At 35.4% G+C, this 21,429-nt stretch overlaps 3 protein-coding genes and 1 non-coding gene across 5 annotated transcripts; 1 reads left to right on the forward strand and 3 right to left on the reverse strand.

Moving 5' to 3' along the window:
* Positions 1-126: 126 nt before the first annotated feature.
* Positions 127-210, reverse strand: TRNAY-GUA (transfer RNA tyrosine (anticodon GUA)). Its single transcript is given in 2 exon segments — positions 127-162; positions 174-210. It is a non-coding gene; the product is annotated as a tRNA-Tyr (tRNA).
* Positions 211-1,364: 1,154 nt separating this feature from the next.
* Positions 1,365-3,098, forward strand: LOC105121831 (uncharacterized). Its single transcript, XM_011020651.1, has 2 exons — positions 1,365-1,575; positions 1,667-3,098. Exon 2 carries the CDS (start codon positions 1,674-1,676, stop codon positions 2,748-2,750), a length of 1,077 nt encoding a protein of 358 aa, XP_011018953.1. The 5' UTR covers positions 1,365-1,575; positions 1,667-1,673; the 3' UTR covers positions 2,751-3,098.
* Positions 3,099-4,056: 958 nt separating this feature from the next.
* LOC105121832 (putative zinc transporter At3g08650) lies at positions 4,057-9,884 on the reverse strand. Its single transcript, XM_011020652.1, has 6 exons — positions 9,630-9,884; positions 8,417-9,076; positions 7,661-7,945; positions 6,674-6,802; positions 6,425-6,522; positions 4,057-5,192 (listed from the first exon to the last, which is right to left on the reverse strand). Exons 2-6 carry the CDS (start codon positions 8,906-8,908, stop codon positions 4,379-4,381), a joined length of 1,818 nt encoding a protein of 605 aa, XP_011018954.1. The 5' UTR covers positions 8,909-9,076; positions 9,630-9,884; the 3' UTR covers positions 4,057-4,378.
* Positions 9,885-11,936: 2,052 nt separating this feature from the next.
* LOC105121834 (probable LRR receptor-like serine/threonine-protein kinase At1g06840) lies at positions 11,937-21,279 on the reverse strand. Of its 2 annotated transcripts, none has more exons than XM_011020656.1 (21): positions 21,000-21,279; positions 20,549-20,651; positions 20,069-20,219; positions 19,846-19,917; positions 19,654-19,725; positions 19,099-19,242; positions 18,935-19,006; positions 18,755-18,826; positions 18,427-18,501; positions 18,047-18,115; positions 17,861-17,926; positions 17,592-17,663; positions 17,379-17,465; positions 17,178-17,246; positions 16,109-16,626; positions 15,166-15,324; positions 14,778-15,058; positions 14,079-14,130; positions 13,469-13,719; positions 12,778-12,912; positions 11,937-12,570 (listed from the first exon to the last, which is right to left on the reverse strand). In XM_011020656.1, exons 2-21 carry the CDS (start codon positions 20,640-20,642, stop codon positions 12,262-12,264), a joined length of 2,820 nt encoding a protein of 939 aa, XP_011018958.1. In that variant the 5' UTR covers positions 20,643-20,651; positions 21,000-21,279; the 3' UTR covers positions 11,937-12,261. The 2 variants fall into 2 exon arrangements, with proteins under 2 accessions (XP_011018958.1, XP_011018957.1); XM_011020655.1 differs by lacking the exon at positions 21,000-21,279 and adding an exon at positions 20,855-20,979.
* Positions 21,280-21,429: the final 150 nt, after the last annotated feature.

Raw genomic sequence — 21,429 nt, forward strand, 5'->3', positions numbered from 1 at the left:
AAAAATATATATTTTAAATTATTTTTGATATGTAAATGCAACAAATAAATTTTTAAAAATAAAAAGTAAATTATATTAATACATTTTTAAATAAAAAATATTTTGGAAAACAAAATAAAAGCAAATTCCGACCTGCCGGATTCGAACCAGCGACCTAAGGATTACAGCAACAACTACAGTCCTCCGCTCTACCAACTGAGCTAAGGTCGGATGCTTGCTACTTGATTAAATATTAAAATATTAATTAAAAATAACAAGCAGAGCATGTACAGAACACACAAATACACGTGGCATCCCAGGTTCTGGCACCGTGACAAAAAGAAAAGAGAATTACGTGATTGGCTGTGGCTGGGGGGCGGCTGGCAGTCACGATCCCCAACAACCCCCTCCTAAAATTTTATAAGAAACAAATGATTTATTAATAACGTTACAATTACACATTTCAATTTCAATTTCAATTTTTTATCAATGTTTCTAAAATTTTAATATATCATTTGTTTAATGGTAAAAATTTAAGACTAAAAAATTTATTTTCTTTATAATTTTAAATTCGATCTTTATAATTACTAATTTAATGATTAATAAAAATTTATATAATTATTAATTTTAAAATTTATAAAATTATTTAAGGTATTTCATGATGAATTAAATTAATTGAAATATATATAAGCTGACTCAAATATTTATATTAATAAAAAATAAAATTTCTTTAATTAATATTTATTAAAACTAGATATGTTTTTAATTAATATTTATTAAAACTAGATATGAAAAAATAAAAACTCTAAAAGAAATTCTAATTGATCATGCATGTTATATATATATATATATATATATATATTTTAATTACAATAAACTTTAGCTTATATATTTTTGTTTTTTTGGTTTGCTTTACTTAACTAGCGTGTACTCAAATTTAAAATGAAATTAGTATTAATTTTTATATCCATGTAATAATATATAATCACCTTACATATCTTATTAGTTGATTAACAAATCAATGGATAAAGATTAAAGTTGAGATTCCTAATGGTAAACTAGAAAAAAGTTGATATTACTTAATTTATCATGCTAAACAAAATAAAATCCCCCTGTTTAAAGTACAAAAGTAAGAGTTAGTTTAAAAGTATGGTTAAAAGGTTTTTTTAAATTAAATTTTTTATTTTTTTGATTTTTTACTGTTAAAAATAATATTTTTAAAAATATATTATCATAATATATTTTTAAATAAAAATGATTTAATAAATTCCCGTACAATAACAAGCATATCCTCACAGCGGCAAGACCTCCTAGGGTTTTAGCCTTTGCATCATCATCATACGACATAAATAAATATGTAAAACCCGTACCTTCTCTCTCTCTCTCTCTCTCTCTCTCTCTCTCTATATATATATATATATCTATATATTTCTTTCTCAGTCTCTCCAACAGGCAGCGGCGACAACAACAACGTTCCCTCTCCGACTGCAGCGTTCTGCTACTCCTTTTGTTTTCCCTTCCACTCCACCTATCACTTAACTATCAGTATAAATAAACCGAAACCCTTCTGATTCGATCGTCGTGTTCGAGTCCCAGGTACATTTTTTTAAAATCTTTAATCAGCACTCTTAGATCTGTAAAATCATTGTTTTCATCCTATGTTAATCCATCTTTTTTTTTTATTCAGTTAAAAAATGGCAACGGCAGCAGCCCAACTGCGATTCTCGACATTTGCAAGGCAATACGCTGCTAATTTCAGCAAACAAAACAACCCTAGATTCCCAAATCCCAATTCTCCTTCTCTCTCTTTCCCTTTCTCTACCCCTCTGAATCCCTCCCTCCGCCTCCTCCATTCCAAACCACCCCACCTTTCCAATGCCGGTGGAGGCTTCGGTGGCAGTGGCGGAGATGGTGGAAACTGGAGTGGCGGCGGCGGCGGAGGAGCTGGTGATTCGAGTTCTGACAATTCATCATCGTCCGCGGCGGGGTTTGGGGTTCTGGGTCTTTTTCTAAATGGGTGGAGATCGCGGGTCGCTGCGGATCCGCAGTTCCCTTTTAAGGTATTGATGGAGGAATTAGTTGGTGTGTCTGCTTGTGTTCTTGGTGATATGGCTTCGCGGCCGAATTTTGGTCTTGACGAGTTGGATTTTGTTTTTTCGACCCTGGTTGTTGGTTGTATACTGAATTTTACCTTGATGTATTTGCTTGCGCCTACTGCGGCTGCTACTAGTCAGACATTGCCTGCAATTTTCGCCAATTGTCCGACAAGTCATATGTTTGAACCTGGTGCATATGGTTTTATGAACAGGCTTGGTACTTTTGTTTATAAAGGAACTATTTTTGCTGCTGTTGGTTTTGCCGCGGGTTTGGTAGGGACTGCGCTTTCAAATGGGTTGATTAAGATGAGGAAGAAGATGGATCCCACTTTTGAGACGCCGAATAAGGCACCTCCCACTGTTTTGAATGCATTGACTTGGGCAATTCATATGGGGTTTAGTAGTAATTTGAGGTACCAGACGCTGAATGGGGCTGAGTTTTTGTTGGAGAAAGGACTTTCTCCCTTGGCGTTTAAGACATCGGTCGTGGTTCTTAGGTGCTTGAATAATGTTCTTGGTGGGATGTCGTTTGTGATATTGGCGAGGATGACGGGTTCTCAGAGCGTTGAAGAACCAAAGCTGGTTGATGTTGATGTTGGGCTGGCTGCTCCAGAGAAGGAGAAACTGCTTGATGGAGGAGACGAGTTGCAGAGCAATCAGTCGATTTTCAAGTGATAAACTTTTTTTTGCAGAGCAATCAGTCGACGTTCAAGTGATAAAACTTTTTCAACTTTCACGGGTGGTTGTGCTTTGGGAAGGTTTTCTCTTGGCATCCTCAATCCATATGGTTTATATCAATAAAGTTTGCAATGGAGTCTGTCTAGTGTTGATGGAAATCTTGGATGTTAAATGATTTGGGGGATTTTATTTAATGATGCTGGCCAAACTGAATGTGAACAAGCTGCTGCTTGTATTCCCCTTTAAAATGTCGTTCTTCAGGATTTTTCAGCTTAAATATTGAAGTATCACTTCAGTTACAAGAGGTTGAGAGTGATTGAATCATATATATCGATTTTTTATTTCGTTTTTTGATTTGCTGATTCATCCTTTTCATATTTGTGTGTGTTTTCACCACCGGGCAAAGGAATGCTTCAAGCCTATAACGAAGTAAGGAGAACATATTTGATGGAGAGGGGAACTAACTTGGATGGTATTCGTTCTTGGCTAATAATCTCTTCTAAGCATTACTCGTTACCATAAGAGATTTTTTTAGTTTTAGCTATAGCTAAGGTGGTGGGTTAGTGGGGCAAGAAGTTCTGGACCTTTAATGGTGGTGTTGGTGAGAGAAGGAAATAAATTCCTTTTGTGCGTTCATAATGGAAAGTCCTTTTCTTTTGTTTTTTTCACAACAACGCTTTTCAATCTGCTTCTCTCTCTCTCTCTCTCTCTCTCTTTGTTACATCAAAAGTTAGGCCTAATCCATCGTATTGGATGGTTTTGATTGACAGAATAAACATCGGTGAAATTGGGAAATTTTGGCAAACACAAGGATGTAGATATTTCTCAGGGCGACTAATTTACAGTATTCATATTCTAGATTAAAAGTAGAACTTCATAAGCTATGAATATGACTATCTGCCGACAGAATTACAGCCCACGCCCTCAAACAAAAACACTAGTCAAGTTTCTCTAATAAACCCTAGTCAAGTTTCATCAAGTTTAGATTCCCTATTAGGTGCGTGGGATGGGACACCTCAGAACTTTGCAGCTGTCAAACCATAAATTGGGAATTAAGAACGAAGGATCGCCTAGCAAGACGGCAGACGCTAGCTGATCATGTGTTCGAAAAATTAATAATTATTTTTTAAAAAATATTTTTAAATTTTGATCTAAAAACACTAAAAATATATTAAAATATAAAAACAATCATGCCAACAAGTTTTGATAAGAGTGTTTAGGATAATGCCCCCTTGATTGTTGATAATAGGGAAGGGAAGATTTAGACTAGAGTGCTCGTCCCTCCCTCACAGGTGCACGCGTCTACCCATAGAAGCTTTCTTGTAGTAACTTTTTAGCAAGTAAATGGTCTCTCAAACTCAGACTACTGTACTCAGCAAACTCCACAAACATTCATCTCCTCTCGGAGGATAATTCAAATAGGAAAAAAAATGAGAAAGAAATTATTGTACAATGCGAGGGAGAATACATTCTCCACCAGATGTCTCCTCTGTATCTCCTCTTTTCCGCATATTCTACTCTACAAGTTATCTATGCATGCTTGTGTATATCATAGGTGCCGACATGCTAATTGCAGCATATGCATTGCACCACTGTAACTGATTATCACAGTACATCATCTCATCTCATCTCACAGCCTCTGGAGCAGAATTGCAGTAAGGTGTGTGCAAGCAAACCAATTTTGTACACATCAAACAGAGACTAGCAAACCCCACCCCAATTGCTAGCCCAAAACCCCCCTTCCGAGCATCCAACCTTACTCCTCTTCTAATTATGTTTCCAAAGCTAGGGAGCAATCCACCACATGCAAAGACCATTACATGATCCAGACCACTGTAGTCAATTCCTGCAAGTATCGCTCCGATAGCAGATATTGGACCCACAAATCCAATTAAAGTTGCTGCTGCTAGGGAATTATGCCAGCTATCAGTAGCCCCAAATATGCAACTAGCAACAGCTGCACCCCGAGGGAGTCCATGAAGAGATACAGGAAGGACCATGTGCCGACCAAGTCCATAAGCTTTTGGTGCAGCCACTCCTAAAGCCAGCCCCTCAGCCAGTGCATGAAAGGCAACTGCTCCACATGACAAGAATGACTGGAGGGTGTGAACACTCACCGAAAAACCATTTGCTGTAGGTAAATTATTCACCGATGCCTTTTTGCGACCTGCAAGTTTCAAAATGCTAAAGCTTGAAACATGGACAAATGCTGCTCCCAGGGCAAGCAAAAATATGAGGGAGAAGAACCCCATCTTTGAATACACGAGTAGCTGGAGAGGTCGCCAGGCGGCAAGGATAAAGGCAATGCCAGATGCTGCACCCATGAGAAGGGCATGCTGAAGATGGAATGCAAGAGCAAATACAACAAGAATGAAGCCACCAAGCAATGGCCCCAGACCAAAAAGCAATGAAACAAAGAAGCCTGAAGCATCCTCTGAACTGCAATATACAGGAATGAAATTAATAAATACAAGTAAATGGAAGATGAGCAAAACATGCAAAATCAACATAAAACCCAAAGTGGCGAGGTTGCATTTAGGATTGGCATCTCATAATCTGACAAACTTGTCGGCAAGAAAGTATTTCTTTGATGGAGGGAGGGAATATACATTCTGTTTATGGTACGGGCCAACTTTGGTCAATGAAAAAAAAAAACCCAATCATGCAGATCAAGGCTGCCTTACAAGAACTAAATGCAAAACTGCATGCATGAATAGAGGTGTTGTCAACGGTGCAAGACCAAATCTCAGTGAACCAACCAACATGTTATCCAGGAAGGAAGAATTCATGCAGATTAATCAAGTATAAAGAAAACAATGGAAAAGATAAGGGATTAATAATGGATAGAACATAAGGATGATTCACCAGAATTCCTTCTTCATTCATTCATTGTTTGTTAAAATTTCTTAGCTGTCTTTCTCTTTGTCCATTCTATTACATACACAGCAGCAGTACAAAGGAAGTTCCTACAGAATAGGAATTCCTGACATCCACTAACCTAGCCACACGTTGCCTTGAGAAAAACTAAGAAAACAAAATATAAACATAACATAAAACGCTGCGTTTAACATAAACATCACAACATAAAATGCTGCGTTGAGTAGATTGAATGTGCAAAGGTCAAAAAGCATTCCCTCAGTCTCTTCTCATTCAATTTGAAATCAATTCCCAGTAATCACTTTCACTTGCAACAGTCAACTGTAAGCCTAGAAAGGATTACATGTGCAATGAAAGATTTTAAAGCATGCTTGGTGGAAAAGGTTTCAGATGACCTAAATGTTCCATGCAATCAAGATGACCTGGTGGGGTTTAGTAACTATATGTCCCAAAAGCAGTTGTTTGCATCATTTTCAATTCATTTAAATTACAAATCCCAAGAGAGATGATTTTCCTAATTAAAATTAAGGTGGAGAAGCTGAATGTCATTACTATGTCATGAGCTGCAATATAACATAAGATGCACCAAAGCAGGTATCACATATGACAATCAGGATAGTAAGATATTATGGGCTTCAAAAGAGGATACCAGTTATTAGATACCATGGCTGTCATCTAATATCAGTATGTTTATGTCAAGGTGACGTGTGACACAATGGGAAACTTGACCAATAACACAATTTTACCACTTCAGAAGATGCATTCTCAGAAAAGTGAAGTTCGTAGCAACTCACTTGTAGTCATGGCTGAAATTCTCAAAAGCAGTGCTGAGAGCTTCCATAAATGCTACAGAAATTGTAGCTGCTGATGCCACTTGAGGAGGAGAGGCTTCCTGTAATAAAAAAAATCAACAAGAATTTAGCATTTTCATGATAAAACAAAAGTAGACACATAAAAATGATGGAAAAAAATTCATTTTGAACTTATTTGAAACTATTTTGACATTTAGGATTCAAGGTTCCCTATCTCTATCAGCAAATTACCTTGAAAGCATCAGGAAGCACCTCGGAAACCACCATCCAGATCATACATCCAGCAGCAAAGCCCGTGCAGAAAGGAAGGAACTTGCTAAATGCACCAGCACACATGAAAGCAGGAACAGCTACGATGGGCTGTAATAAGTAAATGATTAATAATCAAGAATGCCAACAATAATCATACTAACACAATATTGTTGACCCAGTAACCATATTATTTGGATATATTTTGTTACTTCAGGGAAAATGTTTGTGGAGAGACCAAATTCTTGCTGCTAGTATTTTAATGATCTGAATATAAGCTTGGATAGGTAGCAAGATCTCAAGTCTTGCACAATCAAGAGTTAAATAAACCCTGAAAAGGGCTCTCAATTTTTTTTCCTAGATCAAATTTGCTTCACACTGCAAAGCAAAATAAATGGCCTTACAAAAATGTAAGAGTCTTGCTCCACTCATGCATAAAGGTTCCTGTCAGCATGAATTCCTCACCCTCAACCAGGAACCTTCTAAGATTAGCCAGATCTCTTTCTTGAAATGGCCCTTAGACTGGGTTGGTGTTCTTGCCCAACCTGTAATCCGATCCCCATTTTCCAAACATGAAGAAACGACCACAGTAGAGCAAACTAATCAAAGAGGTTGGATTTGAACAGAACACTTCCAAACCACAAGCAGTTAATACGATCGAGATCTGTCTAACACAGGTAAAATTATTGCCAACAACAAATTTCAAACATGAAACTGATTTTAACTATGGTGGGTCCTCCAAGCTCTTACCAATCTAGCAGAAACATCATGAGGAAGCATACAAAACTAGAAGAGATGAGGAAGTTCTCCAAATCTTATCCTGATAATAAATGCACGACATTTTTAAAAATGTTGCTTCTATGATTTGCTTTTTTCTTGTTCGTTTAATTGTACTGATTCAAAATGTCTCACAGAGTGATCTCCGGAGGTGAGTTATACGCATGGACTTTGTGAAGTATAATGCATTACCTGAGGCAAAGATGTAATTACGCTCCATAGCATTGCATTTTGTGGAGAAACACCCTTTGATGCAAGCATCATACTCACTGCTAACCCCTCCGGTATGTTGTGCACGGCTATGGCCAAAGTTACCAAAAGTCCTTGAGAAAAGCCTTTTGAGCCAGCAAAAGAGACACCAACACCAGAACCCTCCCCAAATGAATGAAGAGTCATAATTCCAATAACAAGAACAACTTTAGTTGCATCAGCACCTCTAATGTCCAACATGCTTACTTCCCCATATTGTTCAAGAAACTGAAACAAGAAATCATATAGCATAATGAGATACCAACAACAAGGAACATGCATGAATACACACATGTAAATTATACATGCACATATGTAAATCCAAACAAACATAAATTGAAGCCACAACATAAAATCAATAAACATATAAGAATAAAATTGTTTGCTAACTTTCAACAAATGGATTTATAAACTCTCTTCAGGGGTTTCCTAGCTTGACACCTTGTCAAAGTTCCCAAATAAAGTGCCATAAAAGAGAAAGGAATAAGAACCTTATCGTAAAACTACTGAATGCATGTTCTCATCGCTACCCCAAATAGGAAAAACAACCAAACATACACGCCTTTTATGAAACATTGAAAGAGGAACAGATGCATCCCAACCCATAATCAAGTAAGAGTAAGAACCCAGAAGCACAAATCAGTTTTAGCTGGAAGAAGAAGAAAACTTCATATTAAATGTGATATGCTGACTTATTACCTTCTTACACAGCAAAATGAAAATTCCACCAGATAAAATCCCAATCACAACCCAACTGCCAGCACCATGGCTTTGTCCTTCCTGTATGAGGTCAAAGCTAGCAGCCAACATCACACCAGCAGCCATCCCACCGCACAACCCTTCCCACTGAGGGTCTAGCTCCACAAAAAAGAATGGGACAGCACCTAAGCCAGTGGCAGCAGCCATGGCCAATGTAAATAGTGCAACTGTAGATATCGAAACTCTGTTATAACCACCATTCCCCACCTTCATCCCACCACCTGTACCCTCAAAATCAACTGCATTCTCTGTACCACTGCCATCTATAACATTGTTCCTCACATTTTTATGAGGAGCCGACCTTAACCTTTCAGAATTATCACTATCAGATTCTGCTGAAATGCATGCAAAGAACACTAGAGAGAGCAGAAAAAATAGGAAAACTTGCTTTAATATGAACCTCGTGGTTCTTTGTTCGCAACCCAAAAACATTTCACTTCCTTAACCTGCACACCTAACTCCTATACAAATTTGGCAACTATACTATTAAAATCTCATTCCGGAGAATTCTGAATATAATCAATTAAGCTTTCAGATTGACTTGAGCAATGGAGTAGACACAACAATGCTGTCCGAGTTGTGCCAGGAACTTGCTTGATGCTGCCCAAGTTCAAAAGAAATTCATAAGCAAATGATATGATATGAATCATAAATACTTGCTCATCAAATTACACCATAAATTCAGATAAAGAGGGAAAAAGAAATAAAACAATTGAGGTGGCCTTCTAAACCCTTTCAGCAGAAAATCCTTAAAAAAGCATAAAAAGCACAGCATTGTGATAAGTTCATGATCACATTCAAGGATCTAAAGAATTCAAAATGGTAAAACAACTGAAATTATAGACATCTAAATGTGCCCTCTTGATCCTCCCTAGTCAACAATTTGATCCTCTCAAGTCAACAATCCAAGAGCACGACAGTATTAATGTAAAGTAAAAAACTTTTCGAAATCCTTAAGAACCCATTTGGTTTCTGTGGTGTCACAGGTCAAAAAGATGAAAATTTTCGAATTTTATACAAAATTCCCAATTGGGACTTTGATTGTGAAGTGGAAGTTTCCAACTTTTTTCAAAAAAAAAAAAAAAAACCCTAAAATTCTTGAATAAAATAAAGAACCCTCAATTCACGATCAGATAGAGGAAAAGAAACTTACCCCGATTGATGAAAAGCGGGCTCAATTCGAAGAAATGGGTCTAGCAAGTGTTATTGAATTCTTGATACAGATACGGAGACAGAAAATAGAACTATGGAAGGGGACAAGTATACTTCCTAAAAGATGAAAGAATGGAATTGCATAAATAATTTATTTGTAAATGAGAGAGAGCACGTTGTTTTCTATATCGAAACCAGCAAAGCCTCCAAACATAAATTAAGTCAGTGAGTGGTGAGGCTACGGGATGTCCGGGAAAATATGCATCATTATTTTTTAAAATGTTTTTTATATAAAAATAATATTTTTATATTTTTAAATTTTTTTTAATATTAAAATATTTCAAAACATAAAATGAAAATTATTTAAAGTAAAAAAATTAAAATTATTAAAAGCTTCATGTTAACATATAAAGCCAAACATGTTCTAAATAAATAATGCTTTTGTTTTATGACATCACCGGTCCTGCTTGATTTTTTTTTTTTAAAAACCCATCTGGGAATTGCCATAGCCACGGAGCTCATATTTGTTTGGTTGTTTGTTTGTATAATACCTAATCTAAACTTACATTCTTTAACATCAGTAGTTTATTATTATTTTATTTTTTTTAAAATATTTTTTTAAAAAATTAATTTTTTTAATATTTTAAATTATTTTGATACATTAATATTTTTTATATTTATATCTTATTTATTAGTTGTCAAGTAAAAAATATAAATATTTATAAATTATTTATTGATTTTTAAGTATTTGTTACCTAATTATTATTCATGATTCAATAAAATTTATATATATATATATATGTGGATGTTTTATCTCGATATTTTGATATATATGTATTATATTGTATTAAAAAAATCTAATTTTTTTAATAAATATATAAATACAATATAAAATTAATTTGAGTTTTTTTAAATAATATGTATATTTTATTAATTATTTATTAAATAAAATAACTATCTAAAAATTAATTTTTATTAAGAACGGTCGGGTATGCTTGAGATAGAATTCTCATCCTAAAATAAAGACCCATCGAAATATAAAACCTTTGTTTATGACGACTCTGTCCTCTGGTCTCACCACATTAACTATTAATTTAACAGAAGAAACCAAGAGACAACTTGGAACAAGAGTAACCAACATCCACACCTGTAAAACGGCAAATAAAGCCACATGAATATACATACATACGTACATACATACATACATACATACAGTTTGTCATGATATTGGATGGTGGGTGTTATTAGTGAGATAATCCCCCCCCCCTTTTTTTTTTGTCATTTTATGAATTTTGTTTGTCTTTTGTTATCGTGTTGATCCCACTCTCTTTATGTTCATTTTTCTTCAATGTAAAGGGTTGTTTTCCCTTTTTTTTTTTTAGTTTTTTTTTTGCTAACGCTTTTAACGTTGATTGGATATAAATTTGACAAAATAATTTAAATTTTAAAAAATAACTATTGATCTTTTTAATTGATATTTAGTTAGTTTGTTAACTTTGGGACTACTTCATTGAGTTAGATTAATTTTTTATTTTATTATATAATAAAAAATACCAAAATTAATTTTTCATTAACTAAAACTAAAGTATAAATTCAATAAAAATCTTATACTAAATGGTGGAATTAACAAAAAAAAATAAAACTAAAAGATATAAAAAATACCAAAAAATCCCAACTTAATTCCTTGAATAATATTTAGTTAATTTGTTGAATTTACAATTATGGATGTTATCGATTTAAATTTTTTATGATATGATAAAAAAAAACATAAAAATCAGGAGTGTAAGATGTATATTTCTTTTTTCCTAATTTTTTGGGTTTGAATCTCGGCATGGATTCAAAAGAATTTTTTTAAAATGTATTAAATGGATGAAGACGTGTTCAGGGGAAAGAAAACTTAATCTTAATTGATTAATTAAGTATAAAATAATATACAGTGAAATTAAAAAAGAAGAAGAAGAAGAGGAAGAGAAGGGCTGTTTTTACACAGGGTGACTGTTTACCATCCTCTGCATGATTATAACCAATTGGCAGCTAGTACAGTGAAGGACTCTTGTCTGAACCCAAAAAGAGAAGAAAGCACGCTTGGTTGACAAAGAGGCCAATCAGTTCATCTACGTTCACATTTCATGATTGGAAGAAGGCTTTCTTCTTCAATGTTTGCTGTCATATTCATTCGCTTTCAATGTTTTCGATTCATCTGCTTTCACATTTCAGTTGGCTAAGCCGATTTTTTCAAGTTATACTAAATTGGTTAAAATGAAGAACTAATACACAGAAGGATTTTCCTGGCGAATTGGTGATTTCGTCAAGAAAATAAAATTGAATTGCACTACCAAATACGCAAATATTATAAACAATATATTTCAGGGGAAGTAAACATGATGGAAGATTCCTTATTTAGTGACAGAGAGTCTCAACTATTCTTTGCAAACTCTATCAACTATGAGATGTATCGACAGCACTCATGCAATAGCTGCAACTATCCTCTTCACTTTGTCTCGTGTTGCATAAGACAGGGCATCACACCCCCGCTTTACACCTAACTAAACTGCTCATTGTGGCTTTCTTTGATGTTAGTGAGGCGTGATAATGGGAACAACACCGCTGCTCGGATCGCTTCCCAGAACACTTCAACTGCCGTATGGATCCCGGCTTGAGTAAAGTAAAGACGATGATGCTGACTTGCCAGAATATGTGGGAGTGGATTTGCCAGAATATGTGGGAGTGGATTCTATATAGATGGCATCGGTTTCTGGCATCATTTTGAGTATGGTTTCCAGTTCCCTGACCACATCCTGCATTGACGGCCGCTTTTCTTGCTTGTCCTGGCAACAGCTGAGTGCCAACGCCACAAATCTCTCCACACATTCAGATGGATAAGCACCCATTCTGTTGTCTATGATAGAGAACATAATGCCCGACTTATAAGCCATGTTTACCTGAAACCAAAGTACATATATCAGGATTAGCACCGTTATATATCTCAATTCCCATTTTCCGCCTTTTGCTGTTAAATCATAAACGAGAAGTTATTCAATCAAAATATGGTGTAATTGAAAATTTCACGGATCGCTGGATAAAGTTGTAACTGCTATGTTAATGAGAAGAGAGCCCAAGACCCCTGAAAGATGAGTCCATTTAATTACCTCACGAACAATGTTTTTGCCATGTGATATTGGCTGCATGCCAGTCAGGAGCTCCAAAAACACAATCCCAAGGCTATAGACATCACTCTTGTCCGTCAACTTATGGGTCAAAAAATATTCTGGATCAAGGTATCCCTGCATGTACAATGGCAATCAAGAGAGTTATTCAAATGAAGTAGATGATGCTTCTTAGCATCTAATGATGGTAGACAAGTTGCATCCAAGGATTTGCTGGCGATTCTTATGATTCAGTTTCTATCTATCCAAAGGTATGAAACAAGTTACAAAGCTTAATTTCTGGGCCATCTAGACATGACAAGTTTCTTGAACCGGATAGTTAGTTATTGGGATAACAAATTACATTTGTTACTAGAAGTTACCAGCCCACGAACATGCTAACCTGAATGTTCAGTAAAGGTATCTTCAGGGTATACCACAAAGGTTCTTGGAATCTGTTAGTTATTACTTCACCAATTTCTGCACTTTATTTATAAGTAGTCCTCTTGGCATATATAGATAAGAGAACAAGATGGAAATTTTGCAAGTGAAACACCAGGATCAGAAAACCTCGCAGAATTCATTTTCTTCACATCAATAATAGCTTGCACATTCACTAAGTCATCATGCATACTCCTTCCCTTATTCCCTAAGTTTTCTTGAGAAAGTGAGCATAATATGGAGTCAAACTTACTGGAGTTCCCCTTACTACTGTTGATACATGATTAGGAAGATTCCCTTCATCATCCAGCACAGGAGCAAGAAGTGAGAGTCCAAAGTCAGCAACTTTAGCATTAAGTTTAGAGTCCAGGAGTATGTTGGTGGCCTTGATATCCCGGTGGAATACTGGAGGCTGTGCTTCGGTATGGAGGTAAAGAATACCCTTAGCTGAACCCAACGCAATGCTTAACCTTGTACCAAATTTCAAAGTTCCCCTACCCTTCTCTGCATAACACAGTGAACATCAACTTTGTTGAGCATTCAAGATGTCAATTCTTAAACCGATGAGAAGATCCTAAAACATTGAGTAAAAAATGAATGATACTGGAAACCATTTTATGTGCTACATGTACGATTGCTTGAGTTTACAGTCCATTTGTGAAATATGATGATCCATTATTAGTCCTTCGTAACAGGTTAGCAACACGAGTTGCTCAGCTATGAACTATTACTCAAAATCAGCAATTAGAGATACATGATTATATGATCTAAAAGTTTGTAAAACTACTGTAAACATTCTGTATAGAATATTATGGAGACATGAAATAGATTAAAGAGCTATAACATTTGAAGATTTTCCATACCAGAAAGCCAGTCCCGCAAGGTACCATTTGGCATGAACTCGTACACAAGCATCTGTTCATGAACCACAAACAACCACGTGAATTTTTACAGTTTTGATGCTAAAAGAAAATCAAATCCCTTCACTTCCTTGAGCAAGGATTAGCACGATCAATTTCTAGAAGATGGTAGGGTCAGCTCAGTTTATTTGCAATAGCAAGGCATGAAACAGAAAAGCAAGCACATCTAATTGCTAGACTATGACCATAAGCCATCTAAAGTACAGCATCTCTATCCTGATTTTTTGTAAAACCAATGTGGACTCTTCGCAGATGGTAATGCTGTTGGTCTTTGTAAATTAAACAGTAAGGGACAGAAAAGAACATCTTGCCTGTTTTTAAAGTCTGATTTACTATGCCAAAGGAAAGACATCTTGAAAGTATTACTCAGGAAGAATGAAATGGAAAAGGCCAAAAGGTCCTTTCCAAGAACCTTGGATGCTTTCTTCTAAGAAAAAAAGTAAAAATAATAATGAAATAAAACTTTTCTGCTTGGATATATATTTTCTTTGCTGAACAACCGTAAAAGACTAGTTCTTAGAACAGAACAACAAATAAGGCTTTCTGTTTATTCTTCGAAGAAAAAAGGTCACAAAAACACTTGCAAAGTTGCAAACCAGAATGATCTAAAATGAGATTTAATGTTAGCACCATAATAATTACCTGCTCCTCTTCATCACAATATCCAACCAGTGAAACTAGATTTCTGTGATGCAACCTCGACAACAATTTAATCTCAGACAAAAATTCTGTATGGCCTTGTAATGATCCTTCTTCAGTACGCTTTATGGCCACAATTGAGTTATCAGAAAGAATGCCTCTATAAACCTTTCCATAACCTCCTCGACCAACTTGAGTTGAACTGTTGAAGTTGTCAGTAGCCAGGGCCAGTTCCTTAAAAGTGAAGCCTATCACATCATCAATTTTCATGGATGCCTTGGATGCTGCAAACCGAAAAAGAAAAGAAAAGAAAAGAAAGTCTCATAAGCCTTTTCCAGGGATAGCCAGACATACAAACTATTAAATGAATCAATCACAGTAAGAAACTTACATAAATGTCTTCTTGACAGTTTTCTAAGGTTTCTAGCATATCTCCCTGCAATAAGAAATGTGAGAACTGAAGATATTGCAATGGCACAGGCAATAGCACCTAATATAATGGCTACCAAAACTCCTTTGCTGATACCCTTTCCTTTTGGGTCGAAGTGCACTGTTGGCAAAAGAAAAGTATATAATTATATGGCCACCCATTAGGAAACAAACATATTAGTCGGAGGCAAACTAATGTAATAATCAAACAAAGGCATAAATTTCAGTGCCAATAGGAAATCTAGACCATATTGCCCAAGGCATATAGCCTTACTGGCTGTCCACATCAAAGAGTTCACAGATTTGCTAGGCATTGCATATGAGAAGAATATGCACTACCAATGGATGGGAACCATAGTTGGTGATAAAGCAGCAGTGGAACTTTTTACTTCATAAATTTTACAATTTTCAATACAAATGTGTCAAACTTAGATAAGTTAGCTTTAAATCGTCAAACTTCCCTATTTTGGAGAGGCTTGAACAATTTTCATGCAACTGCATTAAAGTCAACTAGATAATTTGAAAAAAAATGGAATTATCAACAAAGAAACAATTTTACCTTTTGAAAAATGGCAAAGTTTCCGACATGTCATGACATGTTACTTCAAATATAACTAAAAAGTTTCAGGCTTACGACATGCTAATTTACTAAAAAAAACAGACGAGCATATTTTGCAAAGAAACTACTATGAAAAGAAGCCAATTTTTTCCAGTACTTGTATTTGAGGAAAGAAATAAATCAAGATGCCTAACTTGTTTCTCAAATACTAATTCTTGGTGCACAAACAATACAAACACCCAAGTTCGGTAGACGATCAGAGCACAAAATCCAATTCAGCATCATTTGAAGAAGAATAAAAAAAGATAACAAAGTCTAAAAAGAAGTAGAAACTTTGAATACATACTCCCGGCATAAGGTCCCACTAGAGTGAAGTTGAGAAGCTCATATGGTCCAAAGAAATCGTCACCAGGAAACTGCCATGATGTGAATATACCTCTTATTCTCTGAACCTCGGATACATTAAATTTGCTTGAGTGCATATTATTAGCTGGAGGAAAAAGTTTTAAATACATCCTTAGACGAGGGCCTTCTTCCCAGAAATAGGAATCGATTGCCAGTTGATAAGGGTTCAGGTCAAGAGAACTAGTCACATATAACTCAAATGGAAGAACATATGGATCAAAATAAGAGAAACTAGGGCTTTTAAGTCTGTATCCAACTTTTAGAGGGGAGGCACAAAAGCATGGTAGCGGTGAAGCTGGGACATATTCAAAGAAATTATCTGTTGGGCATGCTTGAACAGGACATGCCATCATAGATTTCCTTGACCTCTCAGCATTCCTATCTCCTACATCTTCAGACCCACAGAACTGGGTTATGTTGGCTGTGTTTGCACTTTCACAAATAGGATTGCCTCCAAGCCTAAACAAAAACTGCTAAAATGATCAGAATATGACTGATGGAAAAAAAAATTTCTTTTCAAAATAGTATTTCTCAATGCCATCATCATGTTGGTATTTTTGAGTTACTTCTGAAGATAACAATAATCAAATCAAAGAATATAAATCAACATCTCTAAGTAACTTTCACTATCTCCAAATCCTAACAGCTAGTACCATTGGAAAACCGACCTGCAGGCTCCAATTTTGGACCCTGGATTTTGTATATGAAGCCTTCTATACAAAACCTGAGAGCATGGAAAGGAATGTTTCATTGTTGATTTTGCAGATCTTAAACAAAAGCTGGAAGCACCAAATAGCAGGGTGGACATCGGAAGATACACGTCCATCTAATAGACAATTTTTAATACATCCATATATTTGACAAACTCAAGTGATTCTCTTATTATTTCTTCCGATGGTCTATAAGGTTTCGACATATTTTTAATTGGCACACTAAACTGTATCAGAAAAGAAAGTGTATGAAACAGACCATTAAAAAGAAGGGCATACACTACTTCATAAAAATACTACCTTAAGGTGACATTATCTGGAGGATTCAGTGCCCCTGAAATGCTCGAGAGTGAATTGTTCCTAAGATCACTGCATTTGAGAAGTGAACAGAACGATTAGTTAGTATTATTCCAATACTATAAAGTTTGCTGAGAGTGTTGTATACTGAAGTTCATGCTGAAAATTAATGATTTTAAATGCATTTCTTCTTTCAATTCTTACATTGTAAGTCTAGCGCTTTTAGTGGAGGTCATGTTCTGCCAGATGTCAGTTGGCACAGAACCACTCAACAGATTATTTTCAAGTGACCTGCAGTATACAATCATTTAGAATATTATATTTTGTGTGCATAGGCTTCGCAAATGAGAGCGTCTAACTTGAACCATTAATCTTTTCAAGAATAAAAACAAGTAGAATAAATAGATAGAATCTCACAGTCTCTGAAGAAAAGGAAGATTTGAGAAACTTCCAGGTATAGATCCATTAAGATGGTTCTCTGACAAATCACTGCAGTTGACAAGAATTTTCAAACACAAAATACCTTCATCACAAACTAGTGAAGTCATCCGTCGGTAGTGAAGTATAATAACTTCCAATCTTCCACTTATAACATGGTTTTACAAACATAGAATATTACAAATGCAGATCTATACTATCTACAATTTGCTAATTTTCTTTCCCCTTTTCAACATGGTTTTACTTACATAGTTCTCATAGAATCAGAAAGTTTGGAAGGTATAGATCCACTAAGGTTGTTCTCACTCAGATCCCTGCAAGCCAAATTAGATAATGCAAGAACCATAAGTGCATGTAATGGAAAAATAGATATGGTAGTCAAATAAAATGGAATTGATAGAATGAGAATACTACCAAATGTAGAAACTACTTACAAATAGTATAGGTTTGGTATGCTGCTAAGATCAGGTATAGCACCACGCAAGCTACAATTTCTGAGACTTCTACATTGTCAAAGAGGATTACAAATTAAAAAAACAGTAACATCAGCACTTCTTTTGTGTATATTTATGCAACACAAGTTTGTCATTTGATTCATGTTTATATAAACACAAAAGCAAAGCACTTAAGCATCCCAATCACAAGAGTAAAACATGAGTTCATGAATATGAAAAAATAGTTATTTTTTAAATTAGAAAACCTGCACGATCAGTATTCATGTTAGAGAATTCATATAGCAAGCACTAAGAGTGTGAAGATTCCTCCTCTGAATGTGAAACAGCTATGGAGGCTGGCATGGTTTTTTAAGACTTACAGTTTTGCTAATCTGGAAAGGTTGCCATATGTAGCTGGAATTCCCGACCCGTTAAAGTTGTTGTTGTCGAGTTGACTGTAGGGAGGAAAATAAAGGAACGGTGAACAAAATTTACTCAAAGCAACACACACAGAGACTCAAACAAACACACAAAAACACAAACATGCTGCAGCTTTAATGAATTTTTTACTAGGATCAATACCACTACTATTAAGAAAATCTAATCAGATGCATATACATGGGATATAAATTATCACATTATAAGATAAATGATTAAATGTGATAATGACCCAGGTAACATTCTAGACGATGTCAAAGGAGCACCTACATTATCTGCATCTCTGGCAACTTTGATAGTTCTGGTGGAAGATATCCAGATAAGTTGTTATTATCCAAAAGCCTGCAGAGATTGTTTCACATGTTCTCAATCAAGGGAAACATTGCATATGGATCACAAAAATATGTAGACAGTGGAACAAAAAGGGAAACCAATGCAATATTAACTCACAAGTGAAAGAGAGTTGATAGTTTGTAAAGCTCAGGTGGAATTTGACCACTGATTGAGTTGTTATTCAAGTGGCTGCAAGTATCACATGTAAGACAATTACATATGCAAATAGAAGCTAACCTCTTCACAACTCAAATAAGGATTTAGCTTGAAGTTACACTTACAGGTGTCTAACACTGCTCATGTTAGCGAATGATTTTGGTAGTGGTCCTGAAATGTTGTTCTGATCTACTTGAAGTCTATTTAGTTTTGTTAAATAGCCTAACTCATCAGGTAAAGAGCCTGATAATTTGTTTCCATTCAAGAGCCTGCATTGATAATACATCATAAGAGGTTAAATTAATTCCAAGCATGCTACTGGTGCAGATTCGTTTTTAAGACATCCGTTTATATAAACAGTAACTGTGAGATTTGCTGACACCCTTTAATAGTATTGACTTCATTAAATTTTTGCATCACAGGTTTCAGAAAATAACGCCACCAGTTGCATATTATTTTATCCTTTTTTCAGAAAGGATAAAATAAATAACAAACTTGCTTGAAACATCCTCTATATTTAGGTACGAAAATTCTTTGAAGCTTCAGGACAAAAGACAGCTCAGATAGAAATTTAAGACACTTCTTGAATTTATAATTAATCAGGTCCTAAGGATAACCATGAAAAGAAGCAGAAGGAAAACAACCCACTTACAAAGTGAAATAACATGAAACCAACTTACAGGAGTTTCAAAGATGAAAGACTTCCTATCTCTCTTGGTATGCTGCCAGTCAATTCATTCCACATAAAATCCCTTTTAATATCACAACAGAAGAAAAGGGGTCTTAGAATCACCAGATGAGGATTAGCAAGACATGTTCAGATTCTCGAAGTAAATTCCCCAGAAATATGGTTAATATATATTGCAACTCACAATATTTTCAGTTGAGAAAGCTGGCCAAGCTCAGGTGCTAAAGATCCAGAAAGATTCATATTCATAAGCTGACTGCACCAAATCTAACAAACAGTAAGTATTCGTATCCAAAGTTATGATTGTATTACTCGTTATATTCTGTAAAACAAAGAAATTCATGACTTTATTCATCAAAACCAGAAGGAATAGAAATAACAACAAAAAGCAAATGCATAGAACATACAGCGCTTGAACATGCAAGTAACCATCAGTCCCAGCTGAGTCAGAACAAGAAACACCAGTCCAATTGAAGGCACATGGATCTCCCTTGTTCCAATTACTGAGATGCTTCATAGGATCAATCAAACTGTTCTTGACTGCTAGCAATGCATTAACTGCAAAAATGCACAATATTGAGAACATGAGACTGGAGCAGTTGTCAACCAGCTCTCCCTATCGTTACCAAAAAATTGTGAATCACAATGACACATTCAAAGAGGAAGTGTAATCTTTTGCAAGAAATTTATTTGCCTTATTTTTATTTTCTAATTGTTTGCTTATTCTCCAACTAAAACATAATTTTAATTAACAGTTCAAAGCACAACGCATTTCTACCCTCCTAAAAACCTCAAAGAATACATATATGATTGGAACCATTTTGTCTACGTAATCATTGTATATCTATTCAAGTAAAAGTCAAGTTGAGGGGGGAAATTAAATTCACCTTCTGAGGGACTTGAAACTTGAGCAACCGTGAGTAGCACCAAGTAACAATATGACAGCACAAAAACACATTCACAAGTTCTCAGCTGCAACATCTTCGTGCCCTACGTAAGCACCAAACAAGCTAAAATAACTAAAAATTGCAAATTCATTTCCAGTTATCCCTTCAAATTACAAAGATGAATAGACAACAATATACAATCTTTTCACCCAGATAAGCATCCCAGGGAAAGGGAAAAGGAAAAGGAAAATCCAAAAAGATTCAAGCCAAGTTTGCAGATTTAATGTCTCCAAATATCCAGCTTACCAAACAAGGAAAATAGTCAAACCCCATAATCTTAGTAGCTAATAACGAACCACGCACCCAGCCAGGAGTAGAAGTCTAAAAACATTCAAAATTCTCACTGGCAAAAGAAAGGGAAGAAGAAAGGAAGACCAAAAAGCGAGCTTACTGGAAGACAAGTCAAGTATGAATGGCCTCTAGTGGGATTGCTGTTGACATTCAAATTATAAGATAAGCTTTGAATCCTTAGAAGCACAGAATCAAAAGTTGTAGACTTCTGCAACGCAGCAAGCAAATCTTGATGGGGTGGAAAAATATAGCAAAAAGCCTTGTTGATGGGTGAGAAGGATAATAAATGGAACCTAGTTTGGGCAATAGAAAACGATATATGTGTGAGATGGCATTGTCATCAACATGGTTGGTTCATCCATTTTAGCAAGGCAAGAGAAGACAGTGACAGCATTCAACCTCAGCACGGTTTGTATTAGTGAATGTGCCATGTAAATCCGTTGCCCGTTTTATTGCTTTAATTTATTAATAAAAATAATATTTACAAGAAAAATTATAAAATTATTCTAATTATAAAAATTTTATTCCAT

This window comes from Populus euphratica, unplaced genomic scaffold, assembly GCF_000495115.2.
Source record: "Populus euphratica unplaced genomic scaffold, PopEup_1.0 scaffold46.1, whole genome shotgun sequence".
NCBI classification, from domain to species: Eukaryota; Viridiplantae; Streptophyta; class Magnoliopsida; order Malpighiales; family Salicaceae; genus Populus; species Populus euphratica.